The sequence below is a fragment of the Patiria miniata genome, unplaced genomic scaffold (genome assembly GCF_015706575.1).
Source record: "Patiria miniata isolate m_02_andy unplaced genomic scaffold, ASM1570657v1 HiC_scaffold_8, whole genome shotgun sequence".
NCBI lineage: Eukaryota > Metazoa > Echinodermata > Asteroidea > Valvatida > Asterinidae > Patiria > Patiria miniata.
The window spans coordinates 3334210-3357518 of NW_024037075.1; the positions used below are offsets into that span (position 1 = coordinate 3334210).

The window sequence follows — 23309 nt, forward strand, 5'->3', positions numbered from 1 at the left end:
TACTGGATTTGAAAACAAATAAAATTTGATTAATATCAGACGTCATTAACGTATTTTGTAACTGAAACAGAAGCCTCCACTACAGAAGCTGTGACAACTGTTGTTAGCAGAACAGCTACTTCTATAGTTTCATCAACTACTATTGCACCATCAACTACTGAGGAGATGACAACTAGTGTTGTGTACACAACTACTCCAGAGTCAACTACTGTGGAAGAGACTACTACAGTACGGAGTACCACTGAAGAGAGTACAACAGGTAAACAAAGAATACAAATCGATTTTAGTCGGTGAAAATATATTATTGATATCGTAATCTATTATAGCATTGAAAAATTTACAACCAAACTTGAAGAATTGAGAGACCGTTCTAGGGATATTCAATATCAAGCCTGCACGGTAAACATGAATTTATTGAACACAGTAAAATACAGCATAAGAAAGAAACATTTTTTTTTTCAATTAATATACAATTAAAATATTGCAACTGTACCTATTAGCTCCTCCAAGTACAACTGAGAAGGCAACTACTCGTGTGACAACTACAAAGGCTCCTTCAACAACTGCCCCACCTTCCACAACTGCTCCACCTCCAACAACTGCCCCACCTTCAACAACCAAGGAGGTGACAACAGTTGTAACCACTACTCCTGAATCAACCACAAGGGCGGTCACCACAGTGGAGGCTACAACAGGTAAGGCTTTTATCAATAAGGTGCCTAATTCGGGATCAGTAAATCATATCAGTTGGTAATACTGGATTTGAAAACAAATAAAATTTGATTAATATCAGACGTCATTAACGTATTTTGTAACAAAAACAGAAGCCTCCACTACAGAAGCAGTGACAACTGTTGTTACCAGAACAGCTACTTCTATAGTTCCATCAACTACTTTTGCACCATCCACTACTGAGGAGATGACAACTAGTGTTGTATACACAACTACCCCAGAGTCAACTACTGTGGAAGAGACTACTACAGTACGGAGTACCACTGAAGAGAGTACAACAGGTAAACAAAGACTACAAATCGATTTTAGTCGGTGAAATATATTATTTATATCGTAATCTATTATAGCATTGAAAATTTTTCAACCAAACTTGAAGTATTGAAAGACCGTTCTAGGGATATTCAATATCAAGCCTGCACGGTTAACATGAATTTATTGAACACAACTAAAAACAGCATCAGAAAAGAAACATTTTTTCAATTGATATACAATTAAAATATTGCAACTGTACCTATTAGCTCCTCCAAGTACAACTGAGAAGGCAACTACTCGTGTGACAACTACAAAGGCTCCTTCAACAACTGCCCCACCTTCCACAACTGCTCCACCTCCAACAACTGCCCCACCTTCAACAACCAAGGAGGTGACAACAGTTGTTACAACTACTCCCGAATCAACCACAAGGGCGGTCACCACAGTGGAAGCTACAACAGGTTAGGCTTTTATCATAAGGGTACCTAATTCGGGATCAGTAAATCATTTCAGTTGGTAATACTGGATTTGAAAACAAATATAATTTGATTAATATCAAACGTCATTAACGTATTTTGTAACTAAAACAGAAGCCTCCACTACAGAAGCAGTGACAACTGTTGTTACCAGAACAGCTACTTCTATAGTTCCATCAACTACTTTTGCACCATCAACTACTGAGGAGATGACAACTAGTGTTGTATACACAACTACCCCAGAGTCAACTACTGTGGAAGAGACTACTACAGTACGGAGTACCACTGAAGAGAGTACAACAGGTAAACAAAGACTACAAATCGATTTTAGTCGGTGAAAATATATTATTTATATCGTAATCTATTATAGCATAAAAAAATGTACGACCAAACTTGAAATCATTGAAAGACCGTTCTAGGGATATTCAATATCAAGCATACACGGTAAACATGAATTAATTTTATTGAACACAGTAAAAAACAGCACCAGAAAAGAACCATTTTTTTCAATTGATATACAATTAAATTATTGCAACTGTACCTATTAGCTCCTCCAAGTACAACTGAGAAGGCAACTACTCGTGTGACAACTACAAAGGCTCCTTCAACAACTGCCCCACCTTCCACAACTGCTCCACCTCCAACAACTGCCCCACCTTCAACAACCAAGGAGGTGACAACAGTTGTTACCACTACTCCTGAATCAACCACAAGGGCGGTCACCACAGTGGAGGCTACAACAGGTAAGGCTTTTATCAATAAGGTGCCTAATTCGGGATCAGTAAATCATTTCAGTTGGTAATACTGGATTTGAAAACAAATAAAATTTGATTAATATCAGACGTCATTAACGTATTTTGTAACTAAAACAGAAGCCTCCACTACAGAAGCAGTGACAACTGTTGTTAATAGAACAGCTACTTCTATAGTTCCATCAACTACTTTTGCACCATCAACTACTGAGGAGATGACAACTAGTGTTGTGTACACAACTACCCCAGAGTCAACTACTGTGGAAGAGACTACTACAGTACGGAGTACCACTGAAGAGAGTACAACAGGTAAACAAAGACTACAAATCGATTTTAGTCGGTGAAAATATATTATTTATATCGTAATCTATTATAGCATAAAAAAATGTACGACCAAACTGGAAATCATTGAAAGACCGTTCTAGGGATATTCAATATCAAGCATACACGGTAAACATGAATTAATTTTATTGAACACAGTAAAAAACAGCACCAGAAAAGAACCATTTTTTTCAATTGATATACAATTAAATTATTGCAACTGTACCTATTAGCTCCTCCAAGTACAACTGAGAAGGCAACTACTCGTGTGACAACTACAAAGGCTCCTTCAACAACTGCCCCACCTTCCACAACTGCTCCACCTCTAACAACTGCCCCACCTTCAACAACCAAGGAGGTGACAACAGTTGTTACCACTACTCCTGAATCAACCACAAGGGCGGTCACCACAGTGGAAGCTACAACAGGTTAGGCTTTTATCAAAAGGGTACCTAATTCGGGATCAGTAAATCATTTCAGTTGGTAATACTGGATTTGAAAACAAATATATTTTGATTAATATCAGACGTCATTAACGTATTTTGTAACTAAAACAGAAGCCTCCACTACAGAAGCAGTGACAACTGTTGTTAATAGAACAGCTACTTCTATAGTTCCATCAACTACTTTTGCACCATCAACTACTGAGGAGATGACAACTAGTGTTGTGTACACAACTACCCCAGAGTCAACTACTGTGGAAGAGACTACTACAGTACGGAGTACCACTGAAGAGAGTACAACAGGTAAACAAAGACTACAAATCGATTTTAGTCGGTGAAAATATATTATTTATATCGTAATCTATTATAGCATTGAAAAATGTACGACCAAACTTGAAATCATTGAAAGACCGTTCTAGGGATATTCAATATCAAGCATACACGGTAAACATGAATTAATTTTATTGAACACAGTAAAAAACAGCACCAGAAAAGAATCATTTTTTCAATTGATATACAATTAAATTATTGCAACTGTACCTATTAGCTCCTCCAAGTACAACTGAGAAGGCAACTACTCGTGTGACAACTACAAAGGCTCCTTCAACAACTGCCCCACCTTCCACAACTGCTCCACCTCCAACAACTGCCCCACCTTCAACAACCAAGGAGGTGACAACAGTTGTTACCACTACTCCTGAATCAACCACAAGGGCGGTCACCACAGTGGAAGCTACAACAGGTTAGGCTTTTATCAAAAGGGTACCTAATTCGGGATCAGTAAATCATTTCAGTTGGTAATACTGGATTTGAAAACAAATATATTTTGATTAATATCAGACGTCATTAACGTATTTTGTAACTAAAACAGAAGCCTCCACTACAGAAGCAGTGACAACTGTTGTTAATAGAACAGCTACTTCTATAGTTCCATCAACTACTTTTGCACCATCAACTACTGAGGAGATGACAACTAGTGTTGTGTACACAACTACCCCAGAGTCAACTACTGTGGAAGAGACTACTACAGTACGGAGTACCACTGAAGAGAGTACAACAGGTAAACAAAGACTACAAATCGATTTTAGTCGGTGAAAATATATTATTTATATCGTAATCTATTATAGCATTGAAAAATGTACGACCAAACTTGAAATCATTGAAAAACCGTTCTAGGGATATTCAATATCAAGCATACACGGTAAACATGAATTAATTTTATTGAACACAGTAAAAAACAGCACCAGAAAAGAATCATTTTTTCAATTGATATACAATTAAATTATTGCAACTGTACCTATTAGCTCCTCCAAGTACAACTGAGAAGGCAACTACTCGTGTGACAACTACAAAGGCTCCTTCAACAACTGCCCCACCTTCCACAACTGCTCCACCTCCAACAACTGCCCCACCTTCAACAACCAAGGAGGTGACAACAGTTGTTACCACTACTCCTGAATCAACCACAAGGGCGGTCACCACAGTGGAAGCTACAACAGGTTAGGCTTTTATCAAAAGGGTACCTAATTCGGGATCAGTAAATCATTTCAGTTGGTAATACTGGATTTGAAAACAAATATATTTTGATTAATATCAGACGTCATTAACGTATTTTGTAACTAAAACAGAAGCCTCCACTACAGAAGCAGTGACAACTGTTGTTAATAGAACAGCTACTTCTATAGTTCCATCAACTACTTTTGCACCATCAACTACTGAGGAGATGACAACTAGTGTTGTGTACACAACTACCCCAGAGTCAACTACTGTGGAAGAGACTACTACAGTACGGAGTACCACTGAAGAGAGTACAACAGGTAAACAAAGACTACAAATCGATTTTAGTCGGTGAAAATATATTATTTATATCGTAATCTATTATAGCATAAAAAAATGTACGACCAAACTTGAAATCATTGAAAGACCGTTCTAGGGATATTCAATATCAAGCATACACGGTAAACATGAATTAATTTTATTGAACACAGTAAAAAACAGCACCAGAAAAGAACCATTTTTTTCAATTGATATACAATTAAATTATTGCAACTGTACCTATTAGCTCCTCCAAGTACAACTGAGAAGGCAACTACTCGTGTGACAACTACAAAGGCTCCTTCAACAACTGCCCCACCTTCCACAACTGCTCCACCTCCAACAACTGCCCCACCTTCAACAACCAAGGAGGTGACAACAGTTGTTACCACTACTCCTGAATCAACCACAAGGGCGGTCACCACAGTGGAGGCTACAACAGGTAAGGCTTTTATCAATAAGGTGCCTAATTCGGGATCAGTAAATCATTTCAGTTGGTAATACTGGATTTGAAAACAAATAAAATTTGATTAATATCAGACGTCATTAACGTATTTTGTAACTAAAACAGAAGCCTCCACTACAGAAGCAGTGACAACTGTTGTTAATAGAACAGCTACTTCTATAGTTCCATCAACTACTTTTGCACCATCAACTACTGAGGAGATGACAACTAGTGTTGTGTACACAACTACCCCAGAGTCAACTACTGTGGAAGAGACTACTACAGTACGGAGTACCACTGAAGAGAGTACAACAGGTAAACAAAGACTACAAATCGATTTTAGTCGGTGAAAATATATTATTTATATCGTAATCTATTATAGCATTGAAAAATGTACGACCAAACTTGAAATCATTGAAAGACCGTTCTAGGGATATTCAATATCAAGCATACACGGTAAACATGAATTAATTTTATTGAACACAGTAAAAAACAGCACCAGAAAAGAATCATTTTTTCAATTGATATACAATTAAATTATTGCAACTGTACCTATTAGCTCCTCCAAGTACAACTGAGAAGGCAACTACTCGTGTGACAACTACAAAGGCTCCTTCAACAACTGCCCCACCTTCCACAACTGCTCCACCTCCAACAACTGCCCCACCTTCAACAACCAAGGAGGTGACAACAGTTGTTACCACTACTCCTGAATCAACCACAAGGGCGGTCACCACAGTGGAAGCTACAACAGGTTAGGCTTTTATCAAAAGGGTACCTAATTCGGGATCAGTAAATCATTTCAGTTGGTAATACTGGATTTGAAAACAAATATATTTTGATTAATATCAGACGTCATTAACGTATTTTGTAACTAAAACAGAAGCCTCCACTACAGAAGCAGTGACAACTGTTGTTAATAGAACAGCTACTTCTATAGTTCCATCAACTACTTTTGCACCATCAACTACTGAGGAGATGACAACTAGTGTTGTGTACACAACTACCCCAGAGTCAACTACTGTGGAAGAGACTACTACAGTACGGAGTACCACTGAAGAGAGTACAACAGGTAAACAAAGACTACAAATCGATTTTAGTCGGTGAAAATATATTATTTATATCGTAATCTATTATAGCATTGAAAAATGTACGACCAAACTTGAAATCATTGAAAGACCGTTCTAGGGATATTCAATATCAAGCATACACGGTAAACATGAATTAATTTTATTGAACACAGTAAAAAACAGCACCAGAAAAGAACCATTTTTTCAATTGATATACAATTAAATTATTGCAACTGTACCTATTAGCTCCTCCAAGTACAACTGAGAAGGCAACTACTCGTGTGACAACTACAAAGGCTCCTTCAACAACTGCCCCACCTTCCACAACTGCTCCACCTCCAACAACTGCCCCACCTTCAACAACCAAGGAGGTGACAACAGTTGTTACCACTACTCCTGAATCAACCACAAGGGCGGTCACCACAGTGGAAGCTACAACAGGTTAGGCTTTTATCAAAAGGGTACCTAATTCGGGATCAGTAAATCATTTCAGTTGGTAATACTGGATTTGAAAACAAATATATTTTGATTAATATCAGACGTCATTAACGTATTTTGTAACTAAAACAGAAGCCTCCACTACAGAAGCAGTGACAACTGTTGTTAATAGAACAGCTACTTCTATAGTTCCATCAACTACTTTTGCACCATCAACTACTGAGGAGATGACAACTAGTGTTGTGTACACAACTACCCCAGAGTCAACTACTGTGGAAGAGACTACTACAGTACGGAGTACCACTGAAGAGAGTACAACAGGTAAACAAAGACTACAAATCGATTTTAGTCGGTGGAAATATATTATTTATATCGTAATCTATTATAGCATAAAAAAATGTACGACCAAACTTGAAATCATTGAAAGACCGTTCTAGGGATATTCAATATCAAGCATACACGGTAAACATGAATTAATTTTATTGAACACAGTAAAAAACAGCACCAGAAAAGAACCATTTTTTTCAATTGATATACAATTAAATTATTGCAACTGTACCTATTAGCTCCTCCAAGTACAACTGAGAAGGCAACTACTCGTGTGACAACTACAAAGGCTCCTTCAACAACTGCCCCACCTTCCACAACTGCTCCACCTCCAACAACTGCCCCACCTTCAACAACCAAGGAGGTGACAACAGTTGTTACCACTACTCCTGAATCAACCACAAGGGCGGTCACCACAGTGGAGGCTACAACAGGTAAGGCTTTTATCAATAAGGTGCCTAATTCGGGATCAGTAAATCATTTCAGTTGGTAATACTGGATTTGAAAACAAATAAAATTTGATTAATATCAGACGTCATTAACGTATTTTGTAACTAAAACAGAAGCCTCCACTACAGAAGCAGTGACAACTGTTGTTAATAGAACAGCTACTTCTATAGTTCCATCAACTACTTTTGCACCATCAACTACTGAGGAGATGACAACTAGTGTTGTGTACACAACTACCCCAGAGTCAACTACTGTGGAAGAGACTACTACAGTACGGAGTACCACTGAAGAGAGTACAACAGGTAAACAAAGAATACAAATCGATTTTAGTCGGTGAAAATATATTATTTATATCGTAATCTATTATAGCATTGAAAAATGTACGACCAAACTTGAAATCATTGAAAGACCGTTCTAGGGATATTCAATATCAAGCATACACGGTAAACATGAATTAATTTTATTGAACACAGTAAAAAACAGCACCAGAAAAGAATCATTTTTTCAATTGATATACAATTAAATTATTGCAACTGTACCTATTAGCTCCTCCAAGTACAACTGAGAAGGCAACTACTCGTGTGACAACTACAAAGGCTCCTTCAACAACTGCCCCACCTTCCACAACTGCTCCACCTCCAACAACTGCCCCACCTTCAACAACCAAGGAGGTGACAACAGTTGTTACCACTACTCCTGAATCAACCACAAGGGCGGTCACCACAGTGGAAGCTACAACAGGTTAGGCTTTTATCAAAAGGGTACCTAATTCGGGATCAGTAAATCATTTCAGTTGGTAATACTGGATTTGAAAACAAATATATTTTGATTAATATCAGACGTCATTAACGTATTTTGTAACTAAAACAGAAGCCTCCACTACAGAAGCAGTGACAACTGTTGTTAATAGAACAGCTACTTCTATAGTTCCATCAACTACTTTTGCACCATCAACTACTGAGGAGATGACAACTAGTGTTGTGTACACAACTACCCCAGAGTCAACTACTGTGGAAGAGACTACTACAGTACGGAGTACCACTGAAGAGAGTACAACAGGTAAACAAAGACTACAAATCGATTTTAGTCGGTGAAAATATATTATTTATATCGTAATCTATTATAGCATAAAAAAATGTACGACCAAACTTGAAATCAATGAAAGACCGTTCTAGGGATATTCAATATCAAGCATACACGGTAAACATGAATTAATTTTATTGAACACAGTAAAAAACAGCACCAGAAAAGAACCATTTTTTTCAATTGATATACAATTAAATTATTGCAACTGTACCTATTAGCTCCTCCAAGTACAACTGAGAAGGCAACTACTCGTGTGACAACTACAAAGGCTCCTTCAACAACTGCCCCACCTTCCACAACTGCTCCACCTCCAACAACTGCCCCACCTTCAACAACCAAGGAGGTGACAACAGTTGTTACCACTACTCCTGAATCAACCACAAGGGCGGTCACCACAGTGGAAGCTACAACAGGTTAGGCTTTTATCAAAAGGGTACCTAATTCGGGATCAGTAAATCATTTCAGTTGGTAATACTGGATTTGAAAACAAATATATTTTGATTAATATCAGACGTCATTAACGTATTTTGTAACTAAAACAGAAGCCTCCACTACAGAAGCAGTGACAACTGTTGTTAATAGAACAGCTACTTCTATAGTTCCATCAACTACTTTTGCACCATCAACTACTGAGGAGATGACAACTAGTGTTGTGTACACAACTACCCCAGAGTCAACTACTGTGGAAGAGACTACTACAGTACGGAGTACCACTGAAGAGAGTACAACAGGTAAACAAAGAATACAAATCGATTTTAGTCGGTGAAAATATATTATTTATATCGTAATCTATTATAGCATAAAAAAATGTACGACCAAACTTGAAATCATTGAAAGACCGTTCTAGGGATATTCAATATCAAGCATACACGGTAAACATGAATTAATTTTATTGAACACAGTAAAAAACAGCACCAGAAAAGAACCATTTTTTTCAATTGATATACAATTAAATTATTGCAACTGTACCTATTAGCTCCTCCAAGTACAACTGAGAAGGCAACTACTCGTGTGACAACTACAAAGGCTCCTTCAACAACTGCCCCACCTTCCACAACTGCTCCACCTCCAACAACTGCCCCACCTTCAACAACCAAGGAGGTGACAACAGTTGTTACCACTACTCCTGAATCAACCACAAGGGCGGTCACCACAGTGGAAGCTACAACAGGTTAGGCTTTTATCAAAAGGGTACCTAATTCGGGATCAGTAAATCATTTCAGTTGGTAATACTGGATTTGAAAACAAATATATTTTGATTAATATCAGACGTCATTAACGTATTTTGTAACTAAAACAGAAGCCTCCACTACAGAAGCAGTGACAACTGTTGTTACCAGAACAGCTACTTCTATAGTTCCATCAACTACTTTTGCACCATCCACTACTGAGGAGATGACAACTAGTGTTGTGTACACAACTACCCCAGAGTCAACTACTGTGGAAGAGACTACTACAGTACGGAGTACCACTAAAGAGAGTACAACAGGTAAACAAAGACTACAAATCGATTTTAGTCGGTGAAAATATATTATTTATATCGTAATCTATTATAGCATTGAAAAATGTACGACCAAACTTGAAATCATTGAAAGACCGTTCTAGGGATTTTCAATATCAAGCATACACGGTAAACATGAATTAATTTTATTGAACACAGTAAAAAACAGCACCAGAAAAGAACCATTTTTTCAATTGATATACAATTAAATTATTGCAACTGTACCTATTAGCTCCTCCAAGTACAACTGAGAAGGCAACTACTCGTGTGACAATTACAAAGGCTCCTTCAACAACTGCCCCACCTTCCACAACTGCTCCACCTCCAACAACTGCCCCACCTTCAACAACCAAGGAGGTGACAACAGTTGTTACCACTACTCCTGAATCAACCACAAGGGCGGTCACCACAGTGGAGTCTACAACAGGTAAGGCTTTTATCAATAAGGTGCCTGATTCGGGATCAGTAAATCATTTCAGTTAGTAATACTGGATTTGAAAACAAATAAAATTTGATTAATATCAGACGTCATTAACGTATTTTGTAACTAAAACAGAAGCCTCCACTACAGAAGCTGTGACAACTGTTGTTACCAGAACAGCTACTTCTATAGTTCCATCAACTACGTTTGCACCATCAACTACTGAGGAGATGACAACTAGGGTTGTGTACACAACTACCGCAGAGTCAACTACTGTGGAAGAGACTACTACAGTACGGAGTACCACTGAAGAGAGTACAACAGGTAAACAAAGACTACAAATCGATTTTAGTCGGTGGAAATATATTATTTTTATCGTAATCTATTATAGCTTTGAAAATGTACGACCAAACCTGAAATCATTGAAAGACCGTTCTAGGGATATTCGATATCCAGCATACACCGTAAACATGAATTTATTGAACACTGTAAAAAACAGCATGAAAAGAGAAACATTTTTTTCAATTGATATACAATTAAAATATTGCAACTGTACCTATCAGCTCCTCCAAGTACAACTGAAAAGGCAACTACCCGTGTGACAACTACAAAGGCTCCTTCAACAACTGCCCCACCTTCAACAACTGCTCCACCTCCAACAACTGCCCCACCTTCAACAACCAAGGAGATGACAACAGTTGTTACCACTACTCCTGAATCAACCACAAGGGCGGTCACCACAGTGGAGGCTACAACAGGTTAGGCTTATATCAAAAGGGTACCTAATTCGGGATCAGTAAATCATATCAGTTGGTAATACTGGATTTGAAAACAAATAAAATTTGATTAATATCAGACGTCATTAACGTATTTTGTAACTAAAACAGAAGCCTCCACTACAGAAGCTGTGACAACTGTTGTTAGCAGAACAGCTACTTCTATAGTTCCATCAACTACTTTTGCACCATCAACTACTGAGGAGATGACAACTAGTGTTGTGTACACAACTACCGCAGAGTCAACTACTGTGGAAGAGACTACTACAGTACGGAGTACCACTGAAGAGAGTACAACAGGTAAACAAAGACTACAAATCGATTTTAGTCGGTGAAAATATATTATTTATATCGTAATCTATTATAGCATTGAAAAATTTACAACCAAACTTGAAGTATTGAAAGACCGTTCTAGGGATATTCAATATCAAGCCTGCACGGTAAACATGAATTTATTGAACACAGTTAAAAACAGCATCAGAAAAGAAATATATTTTCAATTGATATACAATTAAAATATTGCAACTGTACCTATTAGCTCCTCCAAGTACAACTGAGAAGGCAACTACTCGTGTGACAATTACAAAGGCTCCTTCAACAACTGCCCCACCTTCCACAACTGCTCCACCTCCAACAACTGCCCCACCTTCAACAACCAAGGAGGTGACAACAGTTGTTACCACTACTCCTGAATCAACCACAAGGGCGGTCACCACAGTGGAGTCTACAACAGGTAAGGCTTTTATCAATAAGGTGCCTGATTCGGGATCAGTAAATCATTTCAGTTAGTAATACTGGATTTGAAAACAAATAAAATTTGATTAATATCAGACGTCATTAACGTATTTTGTAACTAAAACAGAAGCCTCCACTACAGAAGCTGTGACAACTGTTGTTACCAGAACAGCTACTTCTATAGTTCCATCAACTACGTTTGCACCATCAACTACTGAGGAGATGACAACTAGGGTTGTGTACACAACTACCGCAGAGTCAACTACTGTGGAAGAGACTACTACAGTACGGAGTACCACTGAAGAGAGTACAACAGGTAAACAAAGACTACAAATCGATTTTAGTCGGTGGAAATATATTATTTTTATCGTAATCTATTATAGCTTTGAAAATGTACGACCAAACCTGAAATCATTGAAAGACCGTTCTAGGGATATTCGATATCCAGCATACACCGTAAACATGAATTTATTGAACACTGTAAAAAACAGCATGAAAAGAGAAACATTTTTTTCAATTGATATACAATTAAAATATTGCAACTGTACCTATCAGCTCCTCCAAGTACAACTGAAAAGGCAACTACCCGTGTGACAACTACAAAGGCTCCTTCAACAACTGCCCCACCTTCCACAACTGCTCCACCTCCAACAACTGCCCCACCTTCAACAACCAAGGAGATGACAACAGTTGTTACCACTACTCCTGAATCAACCACAAGGGCGGTCACCACAGTGGAGGCTACAACAGGTAAGGCTTTTATCAATAAGGTGCCTAATTCAGGATCAGTAAATCATTTCAGTTGGTAATAATGGATTTTGAAAACAAATAAAATTTGATTAATATCAGACGTCATTAACTCCGGTAGTTTGTAACTAAAACAGAAGCCTCCACTACAGAAGCAGTGACAACTGTTGTTAGCAGAACAGCTACTTCTATAGTTCCATCAACTACTTTTGCACAATCAACTACTGAGGAGATGACAACTAGTGTTGTGTACACAACTACCGCAGAGTCAACTACTGTTGAAGAGACTACTACACAGAAAAAATCAAATAGAGTAATTCGACTCAATGTCGTAATAATTGAGTAATTTTGTCCTTGTAGTGAGACATTTTGAGCCAAAGTGTGGCACTCTACGGACATGATAATTTATATTTATGATATAAATATATTATTTATATCATAATCTATTATGGCAGTAAACAACTTACGACCAAACTTGAATTTATTGAAAGACCGTTCTAGGGATATTCAATATCAAGCCTGCACAGTCAATATGAATTTATTGAACACAGTAAAATACATCATTGGAAAGAAACAGTTTTTTTGAATTGATATACAATTAAAATATTGCAATTGTACCTATCAGCTCCATCAAGTACAAGTGAGAAGGCAACTACTCGTGTGACAACTACAAAGGCTCCTTCAACAACTGCCCCACCTTCAACAACTGCTCCACCTCCAACAACTGCCCCACCTTCAACAACCAAGGAGGTAACAACAGTTGTAACCACTACTCCTGAATCAACCACAAAGGAGGTTACCACAGTGGTGTCTACAACAGGTTAGAGTTTCTCAAAAAGTTTCTTACATTTTGTCTCACTATATCTTTTCAGCAAAAAAACACAGGGATGTCGGAACTCAGGGTGGCTGGAATATAGGCTGAGCAGTCAGAACATATAGGTGATGTCGGAACATAGGGGTGTCGCAACATAATTGTGTAACCATATTATACAAACACAACATAGTTGAGGGTTATAAGTATTAAGTTACTGGTCCCGAGTTATTAGCCGATTTGACTACCTCCCGAGGCTCGTCAAAATCATCAATGCACCTATGAACATCTTCATCCCATAAAAAAATAATTAAAAGTCCATTTATCCGTGAAAAGAATCTTTAAGGGATGTTTCACAGACATTTACATGTGGCTTATATCGGACTTATCCTGTAAGGAAATTTTCACGGTTTTTTAATGAACCTGGCCACTGGGGATTATCATTGGTTATACATAAACATTTTTTTATTTTGCATTCAATAGGAGACGTTGAAAAACAGAGGACAATATAGGGTCCACAATCCTCGAAGATCCACGAATGACTATCGTGTACTTAGCATGGGGTTTGTAGGGTACCACTATATGTATTGTTCGACCTTTATCCCCTCAAAACCCATAGCGTTAGGGCTATGGGGTACTTCTATTCCTAAAGACAGACTTGCGGGGTACCATTGTCCCTATTGTTGCCCTTTGTTCCCGGTACCCCATAAGTGCCAATATATAAGAGCTTACATCCTTGTGTTCGCGCGCACTAGCCATTACATTTTTGTTACACGCAGCCGTGCTATGCGTAAATCACAGTAACAATTAATTAATAGGACCGGTTTCGCCCCGCTCCAACAAATTATTATGATAATTAGCTCTATGAAGATCAAAGTTCAACATATAGTGTGGAATATCCCTCCCATGGAATGCATAATGCGATAAAGGTTTGGTGCGGTACCACCCGTAACCTTACGTGATCACCATATTTGCGTAGTTACGGGTTATAACATAGGGAATTTAAGACTTGTTCAAAGCGCAACTTTAGTTGTAGGGATGTTAGTTATGATTACTGTTCCTATATAAAATTCCTATTAAGATGTGCTATCCTCTTCGGAGCAGCAAGCAATGTATTCTCTCATTACATTCTTGCAAACTCATATTTGCTTGTTTCTTAATGTGCAGTGCTCTCTACCACGGAGGAAGCGACTACAATCATCGTAACAACTCAAGAAAGAACCACTGTGCCAACAACCACTGAGACCCCAAGTTCTACCGAGGAGTTGACAACCACAACGTTGATCACCACAGGTCCCGAGTTAACAACAACACAGGAGACAACAACAGTAGTCACGACCACACAAGCACCATCTACCACTGGTACATATAATTGTAACCTCAAATCCGTTAAACATTGAATTCTAAGTTCACATTTTGAAACACAAATCGAAATCGTCGGAGGGAAAACATCGCCCCTGAATTCTTAACTCACAGGTATATCATCCATTCGATCATTAAGTTACCGTAACATTGATATTTTGGTTTTCCTTTAACGTTAGGTTTAATTACGACTGAGGCTCCATCAACTACTGTAAAAGAAACAACTACGGTGACAACAGAGGGTAAGTGTTTAATGACCAAAATAAACCAAGAAAAAAAACCACACCAGCATTTGAAAACTCGAGATACATGTCTTAAACCTGGAAAAAAAGACAGTACTAAGAATTTCTGCAAGGTATCTGTCACCTTGTGAATATTGAGTTCTTTTTATAAGTTGTTAGATTCTATTTTAGGATTTTTTTAATCGGACTCAATTCCCTTTGGGGTCGCTATGTTTGTGACTCAGACTCAATCTAGTCACATCAGCAAAGGGCTAGGGATCCGGAGGCGACTCAGGCTTGGACTCGACCATTATGACTCAGACTTCACACTAATGACTCTATTTTTTTTTTTACCAAACCAGTATATTTTAAGAAACATAACTCCAATGTTTATGGGTGCAGGTGGGATGACGTCATCCAATGAAATGTATTCGTCTATTCATTTGCACACCAGTTTTCATCGGTTGCTATGTGATACCACATTGAGTTTCAAGAACATAGGTCTGTATGGGAGCTAGAAAAGCCTATGCAAATTTATTTTCCGAATTTAACGTTAAAGCCACGCTAAACAACGTTAAGCACTAAAACCACACCGCACCACTCTCCATGTGGTTTTGCAAACAGCAACGATTTTTATTCAATGCGTACCTTCCTATTTTCTGCGAAAGCACATCACTTACATATCGCTTCAACGTCCATGCACATCCATTCCGTGTCATCCGCTCCGTTCACAAGTACCCCCTCACCGGCAAAGCAAGTACAGTTGGGGGTGACCGACCGACGCCATCTTGCCTCACTACAATTCATTGCCGCGCGCGAAGCGCGGCCACGGCGTGTGCATAGTACAAAACCCCTGGTGAACGTGCGTCACACACAAGGAACGGTGCGCGTCAACCAGCGAAATGTCCCGGCCATGGGACGTCGTTGCTAAGTGAAAGGGCACCCTCTTTGTCGGCGCACGGAGCCCATTTGTGACTAGACTCGGATCCTAATCATGACTCCTAGGTTGGAATCGGACTTTATCCAATTAACTGTTCTTTCTCTTGGACTCGACCCAAGTGACTGGAGACTCAGACTCGGCCCCAGTGATTCGACTATACATCACTGTCTTGTTCTTATTGATTCATTGCAATTTAGGGCCAACCACAGTGAAATCTACTGCGACTGAGAAAGTGACCACGCCAAAAGGAACAACTGTCACTGTCACAGAAACTACCACGGAAGGTGCAACAACTGTTATTAAAACAACAACAGAAGGTGAAGCACGAAATTCTATTTCCTTTATTATCTCTTTCCATTAAACTTAAGATAAAAATTGATGTTAATATTGAACTGAAATATAAAATCGCGAATCACGATTCATTTCTTGTCGAAATTCCTCAGCGTAAATTAATTCCATTGCTTAAATACATGTATTTTCTTTCTTTTCGTAGCCCCAAGTGTCTGCATGTTTAATGAACAGAAGTTTACTGTAAGTACTACTATTGTCGGTCTCAAATGAATGAATTCAATGTTAAGTTTATATATGTCTAAACTATTTCAGTTAATATTTAAACAGCGTTTAGCGCATGTCAGTGAATCCTCTGCATATTTAGCAACGGATACATTTCCCGTATGAGTGCCTTCAGGAGAATCGACTATTAAGGGCAAACAATTTGGAAATGTATCGTCATAAATTCATCTACAATCTCCAACTGATTATGCTTCAATGTAAATTGTGCATTACTGCATACCCTTTTATACATATCAAAGCCCTTCAGGTGGCAGATACATATTTAAACCTAATACTTTTATAGTTTTTTTTATGACTGCATCAAGCGCCGTTATTATTGATCATTTTCGTGAATGTAATTATATAGGTTTTCGCAGCCAATTTAATGAAATGTTCATTCATTTCTGAAAATCGGTCATTCCTTTCCGTCTGAAGTTGAATGCACGTCTTTAATCCCATTTTAATTCAACGAAAGTTCAATCGTTTTGGTTGTCCGTGCATTCGGTTTTGAAAAAAACAGACGACCAATTAGGTTACCAGTGCTTTCATTTACGCAAGCATGCCTTTTCTAAATTGATTTCACGTACAGCTAATTTGATTGACGGTTAATGAAGCAGAAACCCTTCATTGTATTTGGTGCCGATGCCATTAATCTAAAAGTGAAATAGAATGGTGAATGTTTGAAATCGCCCTCTAAAAGCGAAAAAGAAGTCTTGTAAACGAATCTGAATGGACATGAACGAAAGGTGCTGCTCAATAACTTAATTGATTGAACTGAAATGGAATCGAATGCTGGTAGCAAAAATGAAACGCGTGTTCAGAGCGATTCTTAAATTCAGACGAAAATGAATGACCAATTTTTAGAAGTGAATGAACATTTTAGGAAATTGGCCGGGAAAACCTATATTTGCCTAAAGCTCTCAGTTTATCCATGAAAATGACAATCTTGTCTCAGGAATGCTTAAATATGCAGTTATGTGACATAATTCCATGAATACCCGTGTCCTTTTCCGTCTCACAGGAAGGTGAAATAATACCCTCTGTTCAACCTTGTGTCGTGCTGATTTGCGGAGAGAATGGAAACATCATATCAGAGAAAATCAATTGTAACCGGACATGTCCTAACGTGAGTGTACCAAAACAGGAAGTGCATGCTTTGTCTGGTTTGTAGATTTTACAAAGATACATGTTAATCAAGAGTAATATCTCTGCATTGCAAAGGAAACTAAGATTGGCGTATTGTCCAAGCAGAAGCAAATCCAGAAAATGACAACCCAGGGCGGATCTAGCTTTCAGGAAAAATGGGGGTGGGGGATGAGCGAAGGTCTGCAGAAGTCAACCCTGCTTGGGAGATCACCCAACCTTATCCCCTTCTAAATCAGCCACTAACAACTGTGCAAAGAAAATTGGGGTCGCAGTTTTTTCCGACACTATTTTTTGTTTCTATAGAGAGCTCGATGTATTAATAAAACATTGTCTTGTTTTTATCAATAGGGAAAATTGATGGAAGTAAGCCATGAACATTGCTGTCCTGTTTGTGGTAAGTTCAGTGCTCCTACACGCCTATTACTACAACTCCTAGTTCAATTACACCACCAACAATTCAGGGCGCAATTTCATGGAACTGCTATAAGCACACTCGAAAAAGTCCCGGGTCAGATTTGACCCGGAAAAGGGTCATGTGGGGCTTGACCCTTTTCCGGGTCAAAATTGACACTTTTCTGGGTCAAATGTACACTTTGTGACTCGTCTGTTGGGTCATTTTGACCCGGAAGAGGGTCATTTGTGACCCGGAAAAGGGTCAGGCCCCACTTAACCCCACATGACCCTTATCCGGGTCAAATCTGACCCGGGACTTTTTAGAGTGCACGATTTCCTGCTTACTGTGCCTCTCCCGTTAGAAGCAAACGCAACTATAAGGAGTTTTAAATTAAACCAGAGGAGAACTTGCTGAAATTATTGACGTAAATGAGACCGGTGTGCAAGCATGTCATGTTAACTTTGGCACATCCATGCTGCGAAGTAATGTTGTTCAGGACAAGTTTCTGTTGCAGTAAGTACAACGTTTGTGCTAACTGTGAAAAAGCGGCATGTTTGCCCCAATGTCAGATATAAAGAAACAAATCATCCCATGTAACTGTGATTTCGGAGTGTCTACAGGGTAAGTGAAAAAACCGCATCCCAAATGCAAGTTTTGAATGAAGTTTTGCCTGTAGCACTTTCACAATCTAGGATAAAAGTGCCCAATCAGTGGGCTTTCTTTTAATATAAAAATAGTTCAAATCACTCTTGTACTTTTTAAGTTCCGGCATTTTGAACACAAACACCGATTTAAAGTTCAGTCCACGGATCACAAAAAGGTACGTGTTCTTTCAGCAAAACGAAAACAATTCACATGCAGCCCTATGGGAATTGTTTTCGTTTTGCTGAAAGAACACTTGCATTTTTGTGATCCGATGAACTTTAAAACGCTGTTTGTGTTCAAAATGCCATAAGGTGATCATTACATGAGTGATCTGAATGATTCTTGTACTAAAAGAAAGCTTAATGACTGCGCTTTCATATCCTAGATTTTGAAGTGCTACAGGCTAAACCTCATTCAAAAATTGGTCCTGCCACTTTGGATGCATTTTTATTTACTCACCCTGTAATAAGCTTTTGTGGTTCTTCACAAGTCCAGTCTCAAGTGAATCAATGTCAGTCTACAGTCCGGCCACAATGGACCGATCCAGTAAGCACCGCCCATGGCGTTCTGACCAATCACAGCCGTGATTTATGTCTGACGTGCGTGCACAAAAGTCCGGCATGCGTGCACGAGCGTATGATGCGCGCGGCAGGAGCTCGTGTTAATTGGCCCAGTGCGCAGTGGGCGCGGCCTACTGGATCCGTCCATTAAAGCTATATTCCATCATTTGCAGCCATCCGAAAAGTAACTGGCGTAATTATTGTTGAAAAACAAACTTGTTTGAAGGATAGTAAGGGAACTAAACTCCCTGTGAAATTATTCTTTCTGGGAAGCTGTCATTGTGAAGTTATCAACGACTTAAGAAGCACCGTAGAAAAATTTAAATTAGTAGTTCGTTTTGTTATTCGGCGAAGCGCGTGCAAGCATTGGCACGACGCACACGCGCACGCGGTTGCTATAATTCGTCGGATCAGTGCGCGACTTCGCGTATAGCTGCTATTCAAAACAATTCAAAACACGATTCAGTAACTTTTGATTTGAAATTGAGATCCTAGAAAGCTGTTTTTCTCGGAATATACAGCTGAAGCTTAGCTGAAACTTCATCAGGTTAGTTGTTCAGTATCCTTCATTAGATTTTGAACACTTTTGTTCCTTCAAACGAACAAAATGCACAAATTACAAATGATGGACTATATCTTTAACTATAGGGATGAAGAATAACAGACGTTTATAGCCTTCATCACAGTACTTTTGAATGGCTGGGGACCAGACTTGACTTCTGACTTGTGATTGACTTGACATGCATGGTGGTCTTTGCAGGTCACACGGGTTTAATTTTAACCAATGTGAATCATTGGGGAATGTCACCTTTACATTTCTTGAAATACACAGTGACCGAGTCCTGTACTTTACTTGTTTGTTTACTCAATACAGTTCCGAAAGAGGAGGACTGCTTCTATCGCAATGATCCCAACTTCCTCGTAGTTGGTGAGTGCTTGTCCGAGGGACGCATCCCGCACACCGACTGTGAGGGGTCTTGCGGCTCCAACTCGCGGGTCACCATGATGCCAGACTCCCACATCACGTTCAACTGTGGCTGCTGCAAACCCTCCAAGCTGGAGCAGAATTACGTCACGATGAAGTGCAATAACGGGACCGAGTTTGTTCACCCGTATTATGAGATCAAGGCTTGCTCGTGCAGCTCATGCGAGTTCGATCCCATGGAAACACTGATTGTCAACAAATTTGTGCTTCCTCAGGAGGGAGAATTCTAGTATTTTTTCTAACCATCCTTTGTACAGCCGTGCACCTGACCTCTTCGAATCCGTGCACAAACAGTAGATTTCGTTTCGTGATTACTTTCGACAGCCCAAGTAGGAGGATACATTAACGTGCGCGTTCTGGTTCATGTGGCTGTTGCGCCGTGTACGCACGAGTCTTATGTGCACGTGCACAAACCACATACAAAAATTATTAGGAAACATTAGATATAGTACGTGTACTGGCTACGAAATACAGCTTGGGAAAAGTCACTTGTTAAGTCAACATTTGCCATGTTTTTTTTTTATTTGGCACACAATGGACAATGTGCATTTTACATCAAAATGTTGAGATGTACAAACATTACATTCACTGTGTTGATTTCCGCACAGAAGAGGTCCGCATAAACGACAGGTATAGCAGCGACGTTGTGTGGACTTGCCCACTTCCACACAATGTTTCCCCATCTCGGGAAAACAGGTTGAGAGGCATTTTTGGATTAGGTTTATCCGTGGCAAAATGAATAAAAACACCAGAGGGAATCATAGAAGAAAACAAATTGGGTTGAATTTTTTTTTTCACAGTGTGAGTAAATTGATTTTTTTTCAGAGGTTTTCTAAACTACAGAAAGAAAAGCAATGTCCACACTAGGTATGTAACTTAAACATGTATGTATCTAGGTGGGTATCCTGTACACTTAATCATCGGTGCCGTTTTTCTTCACATAATCGTCAGATGCAGCGGTGGCGGTCTTCCCAAACTTTCCCAGTATAACTCTTGATGAGGGCGTACTTGTGCACTGAGTCCCTGGCCTATAGGTTGTGAATGATGCATAATAGATCGACACGTCCCGAAATAGAAAAAAAAAAACTATACGGTACAGGAATCAACCTATGATTCGTCCTCTAGTCCAGTGGTTCTTCTGTTGGTGATTTAAAATTTGATAATAACTAGACGATATTGTCAAACTAGTTTTACTCTCCAAAAAAAGTTGTTTAATACTGTGTTGTACAAAGGATGTTTAGTTAAATATACATGTACCAAGAACCGAAACGACGTCAACGTGACAGTTTAATCGAATACTATGACGACGGCTTGAAATGAAATTTATGAAATTTTCGCTAGATTTGCGTTTTTTGCTTGATTAGATATGCTTGAAATTTGCCGCATTTACTGCATGATTTGCTAAGGATACAATTGAGTTAGTTTCGATATATTATATTTTATTATGCTTGTCTCATTACAGCCGTTCTACTAAGTAACATGACAGATAAAACATTTGTTAGTTTCGCCGCTTACATGTCGGGATCGGTGAAACCAATGACATTCAGCATTGTTACAATTCACAAAGGAATAAATAATGCAGGGGTGAAATTTCTGAGGAAGCGTTCCTGATTTCAGAAGTTTTCGTCATGATTTTTAAAGAATCCATCTTGAAATCTGCAATTCCAGAGGTTCTACCGTACAACTGGTTTTGCCTATAAAAGCTCATGTAGAACAAAGAAAAGGAGTGGCTTCAGGCAGCTACAACTACAGACCCTACGTTGCTCCTGGCCCTTGGCAACCATCAAGCCTTCTGTCGATTATTTATCGGAATTGTTCATTTTCCCGTAATCTCACCCCCAAGTTGGCTAAATATTCTCCGAGTGTTTGCAACTCTCCTTTTCATTGTGAGAAAACCCTGCGTTAAAAGAACATTAGATAACAATCAGATCAGCATTTTCAACTTTAACCGATGCATTTTTCCTCATGTAAAGGATAGCTGTTTTGAAATTATTAATTAATCGTTAAAGGGTTCATAAGTTTTACGTTATCATTTTTTTGCTTCAATTTAATTTTGTTTTAGTTTAATTTGTCACGAACTAAGATAAGGTTTTCTAGCAGGAGGTATGAATGTATTTATGCATATTTGAAAAGGCTTGTGTATTGATTTGCGGTTCTTGTTTTCTTTATTATAATTTTGTTTGGAATTTGCCATATTTACTGATGATTTACTACTTAAGTTAGTTATAATATATTATGGAATGCTTAATTATTAATTCATTACAGCTGTTCTGCCCAGATACATTTGTCATTTTGGAAGCACTGACAGATAACATTTGTGATGCTTTCGCCGCGTAGAAAACAACCTTGATATACAGTGTCCCCCAAAATGTTAACCCACAATAAAGGGATAATAAATAATGAACGAACTACGAACTCAATGAACATGGTTTTATCGTAAACTTTGGGAGGTAAGCTTTCCATTGATATCTTGGATCATTGTTTTGAAAATGGTGTGAAAAAAGTTTGGGTTAAACAATCTTTGTGACGCATAAGCAGAGGAACGCTTCCAAGATATCAACAGAGAGCATACGGCCCAGAGTTTCTAATAAAACCAAAGGTATGGTAATTAAATAAGTTCATTGTTTGTTCATATTATTCCTTTGTTTGACGGTTACCCTTTATAGGACATTCCCAAAGGTCATAATTACAGAGGAATTAATGTGGCCAGGTGTTTTGAAAGGTTGTAATTTACAACACTTTGTTTTCATTGCACAACAAAATGTCATGAAAACAATGGGTACAGGACTTTAGATGATACCATTCAGTACTTTGTTACTTAAGAAAATTCAGATCAGCATAAGCAACTTAAAGGGAATATACATCATTTGCTTTTGCTGTAATTTTCAGAAATGGATGGAATTGGG

General features: G+C 38.6%; 2 protein-coding genes across 2 annotated transcripts; both read left to right on the forward strand.

The window, feature by feature from the left end:
- Positions 1 to 919: 919 nt before the first annotated feature.
- On the forward strand, positions 920 to 10591 carry LOC119719660 (mucin-2-like). The gene is made up of 26 exons (XM_038189158.1): positions 920 to 1013; positions 1251 to 1445; positions 1575 to 1763; positions 2009 to 2203; positions 2333 to 2521; positions 2767 to 2961; positions 3091 to 3279; positions 3524 to 3718; positions 3848 to 4036; positions 4281 to 4475; positions 4605 to 4793; positions 5039 to 5233; positions 5363 to 5551; positions 5796 to 5990; positions 6120 to 6308; positions 6553 to 6747; positions 6877 to 7065; positions 7311 to 7505; positions 7635 to 7823; positions 8068 to 8262; positions 8392 to 8580; positions 8826 to 9020; positions 9150 to 9338; positions 9584 to 9778; positions 9908 to 10096; positions 10341 to 10591. The coding sequence occupies exons 1-26, from the start codon at positions 920 to 922 to the stop codon at positions 10589 to 10591; spliced, it is 4953 nt and encodes a 1650-aa protein (XP_038045086.1).
- A 593-nt stretch (positions 10592 to 11184) lies between these two features.
- On the forward strand, positions 11185 to 23309 carry LOC119719661 (mucin-5AC-like). The gene is made up of 13 exons (XM_038189159.1): positions 11185 to 11287; positions 11417 to 11605; positions 11844 to 12038; positions 12168 to 12356; positions 12596 to 12790; positions 13413 to 13607; positions 14766 to 14960; positions 15140 to 15202; positions 16319 to 16438; positions 16615 to 16652; positions 17695 to 17799; positions 18168 to 18213; positions 20293 to 23309. The coding sequence occupies exons 1-13, from the start codon at positions 11218 to 11220 to the stop codon at positions 20631 to 20633; spliced, it is 1941 nt and encodes a 646-aa protein (XP_038045087.1). The 5' UTR covers positions 11185 to 11217; the 3' UTR covers positions 20634 to 23309.

What these genes read in the sequence shown, in the direction of transcription:
- LOC119719660 (XM_038189158.1), top strand. Translation starts at nt 920, where the DNA reads ATGACAACTAGTGTTGTATACACAACTACCCCAGAGTCAACTACTGTG. An exon ending in CACTGAAGAGAGTACAACAG is followed by an intron (nt 1,014 to 1,250) that starts GTAAACAAAGAC and finishes TGTACCTATTAG; the next exon opens with CTCCTCCAAGTACAACTGAG. An exon ending in CACTGAAGAGAGTACAACAG is followed by an intron (nt 7,824 to 8,067) that starts GTAAACAAAGAA and finishes TGTACCTATTAG; the next exon opens with CTCCTCCAAGTACAACTGAG.
- LOC119719661 (XM_038189159.1), top strand. Translation starts at nt 11,218, where the DNA reads ATGACAACAGTTGTTACCACTACTCCTGAATCAACCACAAGGGCGGTC. An exon ending in CACAGTGGAGGCTACAACAG is followed by an intron (nt 11,288 to 11,416) that starts GTTAGGCTTATA and finishes TAACTAAAACAG; the next exon opens with AAGCCTCCACTACAGAAGCT. An exon ending in TATTAAAACAACAACAGAAG is followed by an intron (nt 16,439 to 16,614) that starts GTGAAGCACGAA and finishes TTCTTTTCGTAG; the next exon opens with CCCCAAGTGTCTGCATGTTT.